Here is a 14,977-nt window from a genome sequence, read left to right on the forward strand (position 1 = left end):
AGCGAGGACTTAGGTACTATCTAGTTGTTTACATTTGTTTGATCCTTTAATTAATTCCCCAACAAATCTGTGGACTAAACATAACTATTACCCTACTTTCTAGATAGAGCATTGGAGCCTCCAGAATCAACCTAGCTGGGAAGAGGAAAAGTGGCCCCAATATATGTCTCCTCACTAGGTTCCCTCTGCTCTTTCCCCTCAAACGCCCTACTTCCTTGTCAGTCAAGACAAATTTCTTTTAAAATAAGCTCTTGTAGTGTTCTCTCCCTTTACAGCAAGCCAGTGCCTTCTCTTGCAACGTGATTTGACATTTCTCACGTGGCCCCTAGGGAATGAAGTTGCTATATCAAAGTGGCATCTTGCCGATGACCTCCTGAGGCTGCAGAACCACAGTGTCAACAGGAGTTCATTTCAGGGGCTCCTGGTGCTACACAAAATGCTTGCTGTTTGCTCTAAACGATGAACTTTCATTATTGAAGGAAGACTGAAGATTTGAGGGTCAAGCTCTAGGTGACAATGGGATTACGTTTCCCGTAGTGGTAGGAAAGTTTGTGCAAGCCCTTTTGAAGAGTTTTGAACAAGTTTTGTCTTTATTATGGCCCCTATACAGATCATAACCGGCTTTCAGGACAGTTCCATGGTCCAGAGAGAAAGCCTGAGTAATAGCAGAATGGGCAAGATTAGCTTCATTGCAGTCATTGAAATTGTCATTTTAGATTGAGATATATTCATTTTGTGTTACATGTAAATGCTTCCTCCTAAGAAGAAAGTTAATGTATAAACTTAATAAAAAGTTAATGAATGTGAAGTTATTTAATTTAAAATAGTTTTGAATTTGTATGTTTAGAAAAATACTGCGGATAAATCTAGGTGCTACAAAATTTGGTTCAAAAGATCTGTCCAGTTCTTTGTAGCAAAAGTTTACTGATATCATGCCATATGCTCCATTTGTCACATGCTATCATTAAGGCACTCATTAAAATGCATATCTGAAGGGCCAGATGTTTCATTTTTATTATACACCATTTTCTTCACATTTACAATTCATGTATGCTTATATAATGGCTAAAATTTTGTGAATATTTCTTTACATACTTATGCATATGTTTTGTGTTTCTGTCTCTATGTCTGTAAAATCTATACGGGCATGTTTTTATATCTATATACACACATACAGAAATGGATTTTTTTGAGTATGGACCTGTGAATTGATTCTACCCTATTTAAAAAATATATTCTCTTGTTCAGAAGTCAAACTATTAGATACCAGCACACATGACAACTAATTAGTCCCTTCCATTTCTCCTGGTTTCTTTTCTTCTCCTTTGTTTCAAAATATTGCTTGCGGGGCAGCTGATGAAAGGGAAGTGCTATTAAAGGAGCCACATGAAGGGGCATGAAAACAAAGACCTCAGTTCTCTGCGGACTAGCCAAATAGTGCTTGAATCAGAGACTTTTAAACAAAAATATTTTATTATTGATTTAAATTGAAATCATTGACCAAGCCCCTTCTACCCCAGTCCTGATTTTTCAAAGTAATCTAGTAGTAATACACATAGAAAATATATGGAAAAATTGAGTGTTGCTCAGGATTGAGGGGACAGATAACTGGGTGACTTGTTTTTTCTATACTGTAGGTTTGGAATTTTAAAATGCAAGACATTATAACTTTCTAGCTTGTTCAAGAAAAAATAAATTTTTCTAAGTTTCTGTTGTATTCAAGAGAACACATGCTGCCACATACATACAGGAACCTTTAATATTTGTGATATTCTTTTTACAATTTTTCCATGAACAGGCCAGTTACCAAAGACTAAAACACATGCAGAAGTTGGTTTGTTGTATTTTTTTGAAAAAAAGAAGTAATACTAGATAAAAACACAGATTTGTCTTTTAAGCTGTGTTAGGTTTTTTTTTGTGGGGAAAGACATAAGTTGAGAAGGAGAAAACAATAATAGTATTTTTCATTTTCATCTTTTCCTCTAAAGTGAATTGACGAAAACTTATACTGCAAAAAGGGAGGACTGATCTCCTACATCAAATCTTTCCTTAAGTTTTAATAGGTTGGCTAAAAAGGGACCAATTAGTTCTTACTTCTTATCCCCACAAGATTATAGCAACATACATAGTAAAATTAATTCAACATACTTCACCAGTTTAAACAAGGAAATTATTACTCATCCTGGGTGAGTGGGTGAGTAATTCTTTGCAAGATTGTAAATCATCCTGAAACTCCCAGAGTCACAGGTGGAAATTCCCAGGCTCAGTGGTAAGTAAGATAATCCTTAGTTTATCAAAATGGCTCTCCTTACAAGACCATGTTATTTGTGATGGGTCATTTTGTACCATTGTATCATCTTGAAGGAGAAGCTGCCTTATAACTTAGCTTGGAGTGAGTCTTATTTAAGTCCATTTAAAATATGTTTATCTTTCTGGTTTTGTGGATCAGATTTTTACCAGTTGCTTCCTGAAACAGTTCTAACCACATCATCATTGGAGTGTCTCATTACTGATAAAGAACCTGAAAATCCTGAATCTGAGAACTTCCTCACATCTACCTGTTTTATAGCATTGGCTATCACCACCTTATATCACAGTGTATCTAAGGTAATGAGGTATTAGCAGTTGGTGCCCCATTACCTTAAGCTTCTGGTGGAACCCCACCCTTCTCATAAAAGGAGGATGCTGTTATTTTTGCCATGAGTTGGCTTCAATTTTCCAACTTATTTCACATTTCCACCTGGGTTAAATGCACACGCTTGCCATGTGTTCTGATCCATGCTTGCTTTATGAAGGCCTATTGGAGAACAGGCTTTGAAGACACAGAGACGTGGGTTCAAATCACTGTCCTTACGCTCATTAGCTATGTAACACAGAAAAGCTACTTGACCTATGCTTCCTTATCTATAGAGCAGATGTTATAAACTGACATCACAGGTTTATTATAAAGATTGGATCCTGTGTGTGATGAGCATCCCATAGCATCTTACCGTAAAAGTCAGTTAAATGGTGTGAAAAAAAGTAAGTTGTCACTGTTGCTATGAGCAAAAACAGATTTGGACGTCAAGGACTAAAATTATGCATATGGTTCCCATCAAAATTCTTAAATTATTTCACTTCATCATTAGCTCATTCAAAATAGAGGTTTCAGGTCTTAACCTGAATCTCTTATCCTACTAACATTTTCATCTTCCCACAGCATCAATTTTATCATGCTCTGTCTCTTTCGAAGAGTTGCCAGGAACTTCCCATTCTAAATCCTCAACATGGCATCCTCTGATCTTTAGCATTAAGGTCCCTCACTCTCCAGACTTTATCATCTACCACTTCAAACCAGCTCTTAGATCTAATCAGGCCAGAGTTCTCACCATTCTCCAGGGATAAAGAATTAATCTCCAGCCCTTCGTGTTTGATAAGGCATAGTCCCTGTCTTCAAGGGGCTCGGAGTATAGATGAAGAGACCAACTGTCTGGCGAAGGCCAATAAGGAGTTGACTATCTTTATGAACGGAGGTCTATGGTAAAACAGGTGAAGGGGTGATTAAATTCAGCTGGGAGTGGGGCTGTGGTGGGTGGAAGGGCTAGGAAACACTTCTGAGAGGAAGTAGCACTTTTGTCAGTCCTTTAGGAATGAGCATGATTTTATTTTGGGCAGAGGGAGCCGCATGACCAAAGCCTGAAAATAGATGGTCCTCATCCAAGGCACTACAGCAGATGGCAGGAGGGATGGCTGAGACTGGAGAGACACACCTGATGAGGCTGGCAAGGGCCAGGCTGGGAAGTTCTTTGCTGCTCTACCAATAAATCTAAAACGAGCAGCATTCCTTTTCCTGAATTCCTGGTGTAATTATTCTTTGTGCACTTGTTTTTGACATTAAAACATTTTTTTAATATAAGTGATTTATAGGCCCCTAGAGAACCAGGAAAAACCATGAAGTTCTTTCCTCTTCTTCTCAGCTCTTCCCATGCAGTGCAGCACATAGGATTGAAGGTATCATGACACAGAGGTGTAAAGTATGTACTTAGAGTTTGAGTTCCCTCTCTGCTGTTTCCACTGTCCCCACTTCTAACTGGGTGAACTTAGGAAAGTTACAGCATCTCTATGAATGTCACTTTCTTCCTCTGAAAATGGGGATAATGCCAATTTCTATATGATAGGCCTTTTATAATGATTCAATAAATTCTTAACCAATGTTTCCTACTCAATTATTCAATAAGCATTAATTGACCGCCTACTACAGGATGAGACCTGTGCTAGATTTGGATTATTCAGTGATGAGTTAAATAGACATGGGCTTTGTGATCTAGTATTTATTATTATTACTATTGTTATTATTAATGTAGATCTTTAATAAATACTATTAAAACAAATTAATGTGTTTCAGCCACATCAATATCTTACCTGTGGTTGGACCAGTTCCCTCTTGTCCTGCTCCTGGGGTGTGTTACTTGACTGGTTGACTGACAAGAATTGCCACATCCAACGTTTATGGAGCCCACCAGTAACACGGTTGTGTAGCTTTATCAGAGCTCTTATCCTAACTAGGTTTAGTAGGTGAGACCAGCCTCAGGAGGATAACTATGCATGCTCAAATCTAATTCTTAGTATGGCTTAAGTCAAATTTGTGCTGTTTGAACTGTTCTCCAAAACTTGCGATTACTAGTGCTCTGGAAAGCAGAAGTCTAGAATCCTTGGAATAACTAATTTTGCGCAGGCTATTCCATGATAAAGCTATATTTTTATTTTTACTGCTGGTGAAGTGAATGTACAAAAGTAAGCACTGCCTATGTTCTGGTAGATGTGATGACTCCTTACTTGATAAAGGGATGCACCTGTCAGTCTCAAAGATGTAGAGTCACCGACAGCAGAGAAAGGGGTCAGAGGCAGATATTGTGGACTGAGAATTGAAAATTATTCCTAAAGACAACCTGGGCGTGCTGGCCTCAGGCAGAAGCAGTGGAACAGCCGCGTCCCGTGGCAGATCACTGTAGTCCTGCCAAATGGAGTGATTTAACTTCTCGGTACAACTATAAGAATAACATCTGTAAACAGCTTACTGGTAAATGTGTTCCTTCATGGATTGTATTGTTCTAACTCTGACTCTCTTTATTTGCTGCTCAGTTTAGTTTTTGCTTAAAAATTTATTTTTCATCAACTCTATGTCCTGGGTGCAGCATATTTCTGGTTGCCAAATTTTTCTTTCTTCCCTCAAGGGGAAATCCTAAGGTATCTGTCAATAACATCCCAATCTACAGTCAGGAGTGGGGCACAATAAGGCAAAAATGCAAGTTCCTTGACAGAAATATAAACAAAAAACTATACTGGATTCAAAGACAGGAGATGGGAGATATATATATATATATATATATATATATATATATATACACACACACACAGGGGTATATCTAAAAAGGCTTCATGGAAGATGTCAATTTGGGGACAGTTTTGAGAGGTAGGTGCTTTGAGAGGGAGGCATGTATTCAAGGTAGAGGAGTTAGCATAAGCAAGCCAGGGGCCAGGAAGCAGAGGTTACATCGCATATTGTAATACATGCCAGTTCGGCAGGTGGCCGCACATTTATGATAGACTGTTGATGAGACTGGAAAATTGGCTGGAGCTAGACTGTGTAGGCATTGAAAATCAGAGGGAATGGGTTGTCATTAAGGTGTTTAAGCAAGGTTATTCCTAAAAGCCTTTATTCCAGACTTGCTGGATCATGTATACCCTTAAATCACATTAAAATTACTTAATTATAAAGTACCTTGAATAATTCAAGCATAAGCCTTTTTCTTTTTCCTTAATCTACAATAGATTTCTTCTGCTGATTTAGAGATTTCAAGTGCAGTAGAACTCTGTTATATCATATACTCAGAAATATCCTGGGTCAACCTATGTCTCCTTTAACCATAAAAGCCTGAAACAACATGGCTGTAATAGACACATGTAATGTGTGAAACAACGTGTCATGTAATAGACACGTGAATCCCTGGACCCCAAATGAGGGTATCCATTGTATATCATTTCTGTCACAGCCTACCTTTTATTTTCTGCATTTTTTGTAATCTAAATTGTGATAGAAGCAAGCATAGTCACCTCCTGCTAAATCAAAGCATTCAGCTTCACTTTAAGCTAAATATTGAGACCTTCTCTAGTATACCTAGTGGTGGGCTGAGGTTCAAAGTGTTTCAGCTGAGCTCTGGCCTCATTGACTTAAAACATCTTAATGACACTTTGTTATGAGAGTCATTAGGCCCAGAGTCTGTAACACACTCTCTGTGCCCTGCCTCTGCTAGAGCAGGCACTATGTACTGAAGAAAGCGAGAGAATATAGGACAAGTCCTACTGGCCTGGCAAGGGTCCCACCTAACTCCTCATGACGTGTCCAGGCCACGTGACACCTGGTCAAAGGTGTGGATAGGCAGTTAATTTTATGGAGAGTAGGAGGTGTGGGCTCAGCTTTTTTTTTTTTTTCTTTCCGTGAGGCAGTATCTGAAGGATATTCATTCTCTCTTGAGTCTAAACTTTATGCAACAAGCAGCAACTGGATGTTATTTTAAAATAAGCAAAAGCCACCAAAAGATCCTGGTCTGGGTCCTTGTTTGAGAGAAAGAGTTGGTTGAGAAGTGTTCCTTGGTCAGGATTAACCCAAGGGAAAAATCCAAGAGGGAGAGAAGATCTGTGGGTTTCTTACCCCAGCCCGCAGGAAGGCTATGCCATGAAAAGGCTTCTGACCCATTGACACGCAGCAAGTTGGACGGGGAACCAATTCTTCTTTTGAGGTTTGGAGGAAAAGAGAGGAATTCTCTTGTTCGTGGCGTTTGAAGGATGGCTTCTCCATTTCATCAGCTTCACGTCTTGGTCTGGAAAAATTGGCTAGGCGTCAAAAGGCAGCCGGTGAGTAAAACAAGGGAAGGGGTCCTGGGGGAAAGGCTCCAGACAATTTTAAAATGTAGTGTTCATGACAGGTAAAAAGAGAAGGAGAAGAGTTTTAAATCATTTTCTAAAGCAGGAATGAGATATTTCGAAATCATCCCTGCATCTGTCCTACAGCTAAATGGGGTGAGTCTAAACATGCCCCCAAAGCTGCCTTTTGATTTCAGGAAATTAAAAGAATAAACCAGGACATGGCCTGGGCAAGAAAAGGGTACACCTTGTTACTGGTTGAATTGGAACTTGTGTTGAATTCTAGATTTTGGGCCAAAATGCTTTCAGAAATTTTCCTAATGAATTCTGTTAAAAATGAGATGAGGAAAAGTTTCAGATGAAAGTTACAATAAATGGGGGAGAAATGTACTTAAAAACCAAAACCAATAGAAAGGTTGGTTGATAAGAAAAAGTATTTACTAGAAATGCCAAACAAAGGTTAATATGTGTGTGATGCTTCAAGAGTATTATTGAGTCACTTTACTGCTACAATCTGTCTACTCAGCTTGTTGCAACATCTTTTTCTATGTGTGCTCTTACACTCATGTTTGCTTTTTAAATTACATAGCCAGCTATTACATCCTCACCAGATAGGGTGCAGGGAGATTGTGAAAGGAACTGGCTTCTGTGAGTTGTTGCATATTCAGAAGAATGTTTGAAAACTGGAGAAATCCAAAAAGACATTCGATATACTTCATTTTAGAAGGTAATTCCCAGCCTAAAATTAATAATATAAGTATTTGCAAATAATATGCATCATAGAAACCAAAGTTTATCTATACACCTTATCTCCCTCTCTAGGTTTGCTTGCAGTGCCTGACGCCTTACTTACTTACACCTTACAAGTGTTCTGATGTATATAGTATGAGGGAGAAGTTGATTTGCCTTTGTGAATTTGGTGGATAGGATTTAAAATCACAAGGCATTATGTGATTACACGGGTGTGGGTGTGGATATAAAATTTTAAATCATTAATATTTTTACTTCATTGTCGGAAGCAACACATCGGAAACAACACAAAAGTGAAACTTTCCATAATTTTCCCACAGTAGGTTCTGTGTGGAATTCAGCAGGGAAAGAGTCTGGGTAGGTGGAGGTGGTTAGAAGACAAGAATTGGCTTCTTGGTTCTATTCCTCACTAGCTACATGACTTAAAGAGCATATCACAATTTCTCTGAGCACTGGTTTTCCCATTTGTAAAATGGGCATCTGGTCTACCATATCTGTCTCATAGGGTGGTAAGAACCAAATGTGCTAATGTATTTCAAAGTGCTTTATAAATGGTGAAACACTTGGCAAATAGATTATAGAGGGATTTGGGGCAATGTCTGTGTCGTATTTTATTCAAAGTAATGGTGAAAGAAAATGCAGGGGAAGGGAGAAAGAAAGAAATTTATATACAGTAAAGTTCCTAAGTGCTGAAAACTCAATAGTTAAAAATAAAAGAATAAAGGAACTGAAAACGTATATCTGTTGCTGATAAGCTGAATGCTAGGGTGGTATATTTTCCTTACAATTCCATTTTACCTAAAAATTAAAAATAAACCCTCAGGTGAATAAATTTTTTCATTAAGAAATTTTATCTTTAGAAACTTTAATAAGTTCCTTCCTCATCTGTAAAGTAGCTGGCATATCAATTTTCTACCTTAGAGTTTTTCTCCATTTTAGTCAATTTCTGCTGGACATGGCATATTTAAAGAAGCTGAAAGTCAGGCATGCTAAAATGTTTTCACTATGATAACTTATATTATTCCTAAGTAACCAAAATCCCTGAAAGCCCCTGATAATAATACTTTTGCCTAGGGAAAGAGAATACATGAACTCTTAGTTCATTTTGGGACATCAATGATTCAGATCTTAAGAGCACCTTGAGAGAATGGGACCTAGCACAGTCTTGGTTGCAGGAAGTGAGATCATTAAAAGTCCGGAATTTGGGGCACTACAGAAGGCCCACCGGAATCCATTATGAGTAACCAGAGGGACAGAAGAGACCTTTGGAAAACGGTGATGCCAAAAGGAGAAGGAAAGACAATTTTAAGTGGAGAGGTAGAGGGCAAAGAAAGGTGTATTTCCTCATAGTTTTGCCTAGAGCCAATCCTATGTCTTGGTACTGGAAGAGAGGACTTGAGGACACAGGTGGAAGGGATATATGTGTGCCAGTGTTACTTAAGAGGGAAGAATGAGAAAATCAAGAGGTTGGAAAGTTAGGATTAAAAAATCTAAAAGGAGATAAATGTTTTTAAAATGTGAAAAGAGAAAATATAGACAAATTAGAAGACAGAACACGTAAAGAAGGGGTATATAAATTGGAGGAGAGGACAGAGTCTTTGTACAGGAACTGGACTTTGGCATCCATCAAGCAGGTATTTAAAATGCAGGTATTTTTATCTCTATCTTTGTAATTGTTCTGAATATGGCACTTTAAAAATATACTTTTATACCCAGGAAAATAGAAATTAAGTTGTGTGACACTGGAAATGTATAGTCATTAGTGAATGTTGAGGAAAAATGCTAGTATCACCTCCATGCCATCCTCTTCCATTTTGTTTTCAAGAGAGTCAATCACAGAGCAAGGCAGTAGGAAGGATAGTGTGTAGAGGAAGAAGTTAGGAACCTATAAATGGAGACGCAAAACAAGAAAAAAATACAGTAAAATTATTAAAGTTGAGTGGGGATTACTGAGGAAGTTTATTATAAAAGTATATACTAGACTAGACAGTGAAAAAACTATTCTAAACAACTATGCTGTCTAAGAAGTAAAATAACAATGGAATAAGCTACATGTTGACTTGGCTGCAAAAAAGGGAAGGCAGGATTTTTATTTTTTTGCCGTATGCGGGCCTCCCACCGCTGCGGCCCCTCCCGCCGCGGAGCACAGGCTCCGGACACGCAGGCTCAGCGGCCATGGCCCACGGGCCCAGCTGCTCCACGGCACGTGGGATCCTCCCGGACCGGGGCACGAACCCGCAGTCCCCCTGCATCAGCAGGCGGACCCCCAACCACTGCGCCACCAGGGAAGCCCAAGATTTTTAATTTTTGAGGTGACTTTCCTCAAAATTGTTCTTAGAGCTAATGTTTCTCTCTTTTTTGTAAAATCAAATGTCAGAATTCTGAACTCTTTGAGATTATCTAACTGCCTTGATTTAACAGGGCCCCTGAGAACTCAAGGTACTTGTCCAGAGTCACATAGTGAGTTTAAAAACACAGTTATATTCTACCAAAACTGGATCTCTTCTTTCCATTACCTCCTCCTGCTTCTCTATTGCTCCTAAGTTGAGTTTCCTTTCCCAATATTCTCTAATCCCTGCTCAGAGTTCAGCCCATCAACAAAGAGATCATATTCGCTAAGGAGGCCTTAGATATTGCTGTTTTTCAGTATTAGTGGTAATACCAATTCTCAGTTATATTGCAAAAAATGAATACTAGAGGAGTGTGAAAAAAATACATTAGGCACCAACAGAAATGTTAGGCAATAGAGAAAGTCAATTAGATGCAGTTGCTACCCTGCTGGTCTTGTAATTTAACTCTAAAATATAATGGAAAAATGAGCATACATTCCACCGGAGATGGTTAGCAACAGGGAGGCTCACCTAATGAGATGCTAGTTAATGACAGGAAACAGAGTCCTGGGACAGCAAAGGCACTGAAGGCTTAAAGACTAGATAGTGCAAGATAAGAATTTATCTTTCATTAAGAAGATGGATTCTAAATAGGCATATCAAAAAGTGACTACAGGTCTCTATAGAAGTGGAATCTAATTCCAGACTTATGACCTAAAGAAGGAAAATTAACTTCATCTATTTATTTTCTGTTGTAACTATTTAGCTGGTGGATCACACTTTAGCTCAGTTGATGATAGACCTAGTTTTCCTATCATAGATATTCCTACAACTTGATAAACTTCTAAAACTGGATCGAATTTGACACTTCCTCCCCAATCCTCACCTTGCTCATTTAATTTTCCCCCACAATGGCTAAAGAAAAAGGAAGACTTAACTTGAAAATTTTGGGACAGGTTGGTCCATGCATTAAAATAATTTTTTGATTAAAACAATTTAGAATTAAACTCGAATTTCAAATTTAATTCTAAATCAGATTAAAATGAATTCAGTGTTGCACAAGTCACTCAACTACATGGTCAAATGTTCCAGGCCCTTTTACCTCTTCTGGATCTGTACTATTTACTCCCTTAAGCCCTTTTAATTGTTCAAAAAATTTGTATCTACTTGTTCATTAAGGTGCCTGGCACATAGCAGACATGCACATTTTATTAGTTTAGTCAAGCAAAAAGTAAATGAGGTAAAGATGTTTTGGAAGTGGAAGCAATAGAGAAATAATTAGCTTAAAGCCCAATAAAAATGTGTTATTTTCATAAACATCAAAGAAGGTTTACCAATCTTCAAATTGTATTATAATCTATAAATATGGATTTCAGAACATTGTCTTGATCCCAGTTTTTAGATGGGTTATTTATGTAGACGGCAGTGTTCACTAGCAGAAAGCCCAATTAACAGAACTCTTGTGCCACTTTTGTTTCCTTGTTTTGGGGGTGAAACTAAGGTTTATTTCACATCTAAAGTATCACACTCTTACTTCTGAATATGAACCTTGTTACTTGTTAACACCAAGTAACAGTCACCTTTGACTTAACAGACAATGCAAAAAGGAAGGAATAGAAGAGGAAGAAAAAGACTGTATACTTTATATAGGAAAGTCTGGGTGATTTTTATTTTCAGGTTTGTAATAAAAAGTTATGATTCTAGGTTACAGCTCAACATTTAAATGACTTTCAATGCTGTCATAGGCTGAACTAAGAAAAGTGTGGTATTGCAATCAAAGAGAGCTAGTAATCTATTCTGTAGGGGTTTGGCTACAAAACTTAGTGGTTAACTGTGCAGGTGCTGAAGTCAGGCTCCCTGGGTCCAAATATCAGCTCTAGCGTTTAGTGGCTTATGGAATGAAGGCTTATTTAGTCTCTTTAATATTCTAACTTCCCATCTGCAAGAGGAAATGAGGTGATTATATTAAATGAGATAGTGCATGTTAAGTGTTTAACGTAGCATCTTGCACATTCTCAGCAGTCATATATTAGCTATTATTTGGAGTACTTTATTGAATTTTGACATTAATTTTAAGAAGACCACTTGACAACAAGAATTCACCCTGGGGAAGATATTTTGAAATCATATTTAACAGGGAATTGGTGAAGGAACTGGCATTGGTACCCAAGAGGAGAGGATTTTATCTCTATTCGAATACTTGTAGAATTCTCCTGCCGGAGGGGAAGCCAAACTAAGACAAATAAATGTTAGTCATGGGAAGGAAGATATCACCTTGATATGAGCAAAAAAATCGGACAATGTGAGTTGTCCAATAATGAAGAAGTCTCGTGAAATATTGAACTTCTAGTCACCAGAAACATTCAAGTACAGGCTGCATAACCATATTGCAGAGATGTTTTCCCTAACTTTTCATGTACCAGTCATTCTGGACTTATTTCTTTTCCTGGAATATTCCACCCTCTTTCCCATTTGTGGGTCTTTACCCATATGTTTCCCCGGCTTGAAAGACTCCCACTTCTTTCTCATATTCTGTCCAACACACATATCCTTTCTTCTGCCTGACCGTTGTTCATCTTTTAGCTTTAGATTCAGCTCCCCTTGCTTTATCTTCCTTTCACGCTCTTGACTTCCTGTATCTTAGCATTATCTATTACATTTGGTGATAATTTTTTTTCATGTTTCCCTTCCTCAAAAGACTGAAAATTTTAATTGCTCTATCCTCAGGGCCAGGTACACAGTAGGTGCTCAATAATTTTTTATTGTGTTAATGAATGTATAAGCCTTATATGAATGATTACTATAGTGTATGTTAAACTGTAAGTTTCCTTAAGACTCTCCAAGACTGTGGTTTCATGGAGGGAAATGGAGAATCTTCATCCTAAACATTTTACTTTTATTTATTTTCAGAGTTAAGGAGAAGAATCCCCATTGAAATCTGGAAATTGTACTGATATTCAGTATTATTCATTTCAGACATAACTAACTTCTAACCACTGTAGTGCAAGGGATACAAACTCAAATATCTGTAAGGGCAAGACAGGCAATGTAACTGTGTGAAATGGGACAAGCATAGATGGTAGGAAATGAGGACATTTATGATTAAGACTAGAGAGTGAATATCCTACTTACAGGCATTCAAATAGTAGTAGTTTCTCAAATTTTTAAATATATAGTAATACATTGATTTAAAGTTCACCTGTATCTTATTTTCTTATTTACTTTCAATGAAAATAACATAATAAAAATGATGGCCACAACTGGAATCAGGTGTACTAACAATAATTAGAATAAAGGGTTCTAACAAAGTAATGAAGTGTGAATGACTTAAAGTTGAAATTATGTGCTCTGCCAAGATTTTTCAGAAAATTAGATTTGAAAGGTTTTGAGAGATTTGAAACAACAGTTCTCAGCAAATGCAGAGGCAAATGTTACTAGGTAATTCAACTGAGTTAAAAAGTACTACAGATCTTGTAGTGAATGGAAATTTTGGAGTGAATTTACATTTGTTTCATTCAAGGAATTTCTTAAGATTTAAACCTAGAATTTTGAGTGGATGACCTCACTGACTTCAAGGCCACTGAAGTGTGTCCTGTCATCATCATTAATTCTCCAAAACTTATCACCTGCGTTGTGCAACAGGATAGAGTTCCTAGATAGAAAGCATGGTTTTTTTTTCTTTAAATCTCTTTTCTTGGTCCTCTTCTCTTTTGCTGTCTTTTATTTATTTTTATTTTTAAATAGATTTAATTAATTAATTAATTATTTTTTGGCTGGGTTGGGTCTTCGTTGCTGTGCACTGGCTTTCTCTAGTTGCAGTGAGCGGGGGCTACTCTTCATTGTGGTGCGCGGGCTTCTCATTGTCGTGGCTTCTCTTGTTGCGGAGCACGGGCTCTAGGCACGCAAGCTTCAGTAGTTGTGGCATGTGGGCTCAGTGGTTGTGGCTTGCGGGCTCTAGAGCTCAGGCTCAGTAGTTGTGGCACACAGGCTTAGTTGCTCCGTGGCATGTGGGATCTTCCCGGACCAGGGCTCGAACCTGTGTCCCCTGCATTGGCAGGTGGATTCTTAACCACTGCGCCACCAGGGAAGCCCCTCTTTTGCTGTCTTTTAAAAATTGGTTCTGGATTTTCAAAAAGAATTACTTTTAAAATAATTTAAAAATTTTTAATTTTAAAATAATTTCAAATTTAAGAGGTTGCATGAACAGTACAAATATATATTTTTCTAGAGCTAGTTGAGATTGGTGCCCCATTACCTCAGATACTTTAGTGTGCATATTTCACAAACAAGGAAATCCTCCAATATAACCCAATACCACCATCAAATCCTTAGATCCAATTCAATATTCACCAGTTCTCCCAATCATGTCCTTACAGAAAAATAGTCCAGTCATGTTCTGTATCTAGTTTTTATGTCTTTAGTTTCCTTCAGTCTGTAACAGTTTGGTAGTCTTTCCTTGACTTTAATGACCCTGACACATTTTGAACATTCAAGACCAGTTGTTTTGTAGGGTATCTGTTGTTTTGTAGCATATTCATTTAGTAGAGACTCAGGTTATTTACCTCTGGAAGGAAGACCACAGAAGTGATTCTCTGTTCTTCATATTGCATCACATCAGGTGGTGCATGATGTCAGTTTGTCTCATTTTATGGGGAAATATTTTGAGACCAACTACGTATTCCATTCCTCATTAAACTTTCAATTTATCTGTTTCCTTATACATTTATTTATATTTACATAGACTCATGGGTTCCTAATTTATTCAGTTAGATATACTCTTTTATTAACATAATGTCTTTAATGGTTAATTTTGGCCAGTGGGTCAGATTTGATGCTCAGTTATGGTCATTTGCAGGTATCTGTGTTTTACTGATGTGTCCCCATCATTCTCTGAGATTCTCTGAGCAGTATATCTAGTGCTCTTCTGTCTGTTGGTCTACCTACCTACCTATTTCTTTCTATGTATGTATGTATGTATGTATCTAACTATCTCT

At 37.7% G+C, this 14,977-nt stretch overlaps 1 protein-coding gene across 1 annotated transcript in view; it reads left to right on the forward strand.

Moving 5' to 3' along the window:
- The first annotated feature begins 6,488 nt into the window (after window positions 1–6,488).
- ABCA12 (ATP binding cassette subfamily A member 12) overlaps window positions 6,489–14,977 on the forward strand; it is a 187,779-nt gene continuing 179,290 nt past the window's right edge. The window contains exon 1 of the mRNA XM_067740694.1: window positions 6,489–6,894. Coding sequence (XP_067596795.1) covers window positions 6,826–6,894 — 69 coding nt within the window. The 5' untranslated portion in view covers window positions 6,489–6,825. The remainder of the gene's footprint in view (window positions 6,895–14,977) is intronic.

This window comes from Pseudorca crassidens, chromosome 6, assembly GCF_039906515.1.
Source record: "Pseudorca crassidens isolate mPseCra1 chromosome 6, mPseCra1.hap1, whole genome shotgun sequence".
Lineage (NCBI taxonomy): Eukaryota > Metazoa > Chordata > Mammalia > Artiodactyla > Delphinidae > Pseudorca > Pseudorca crassidens.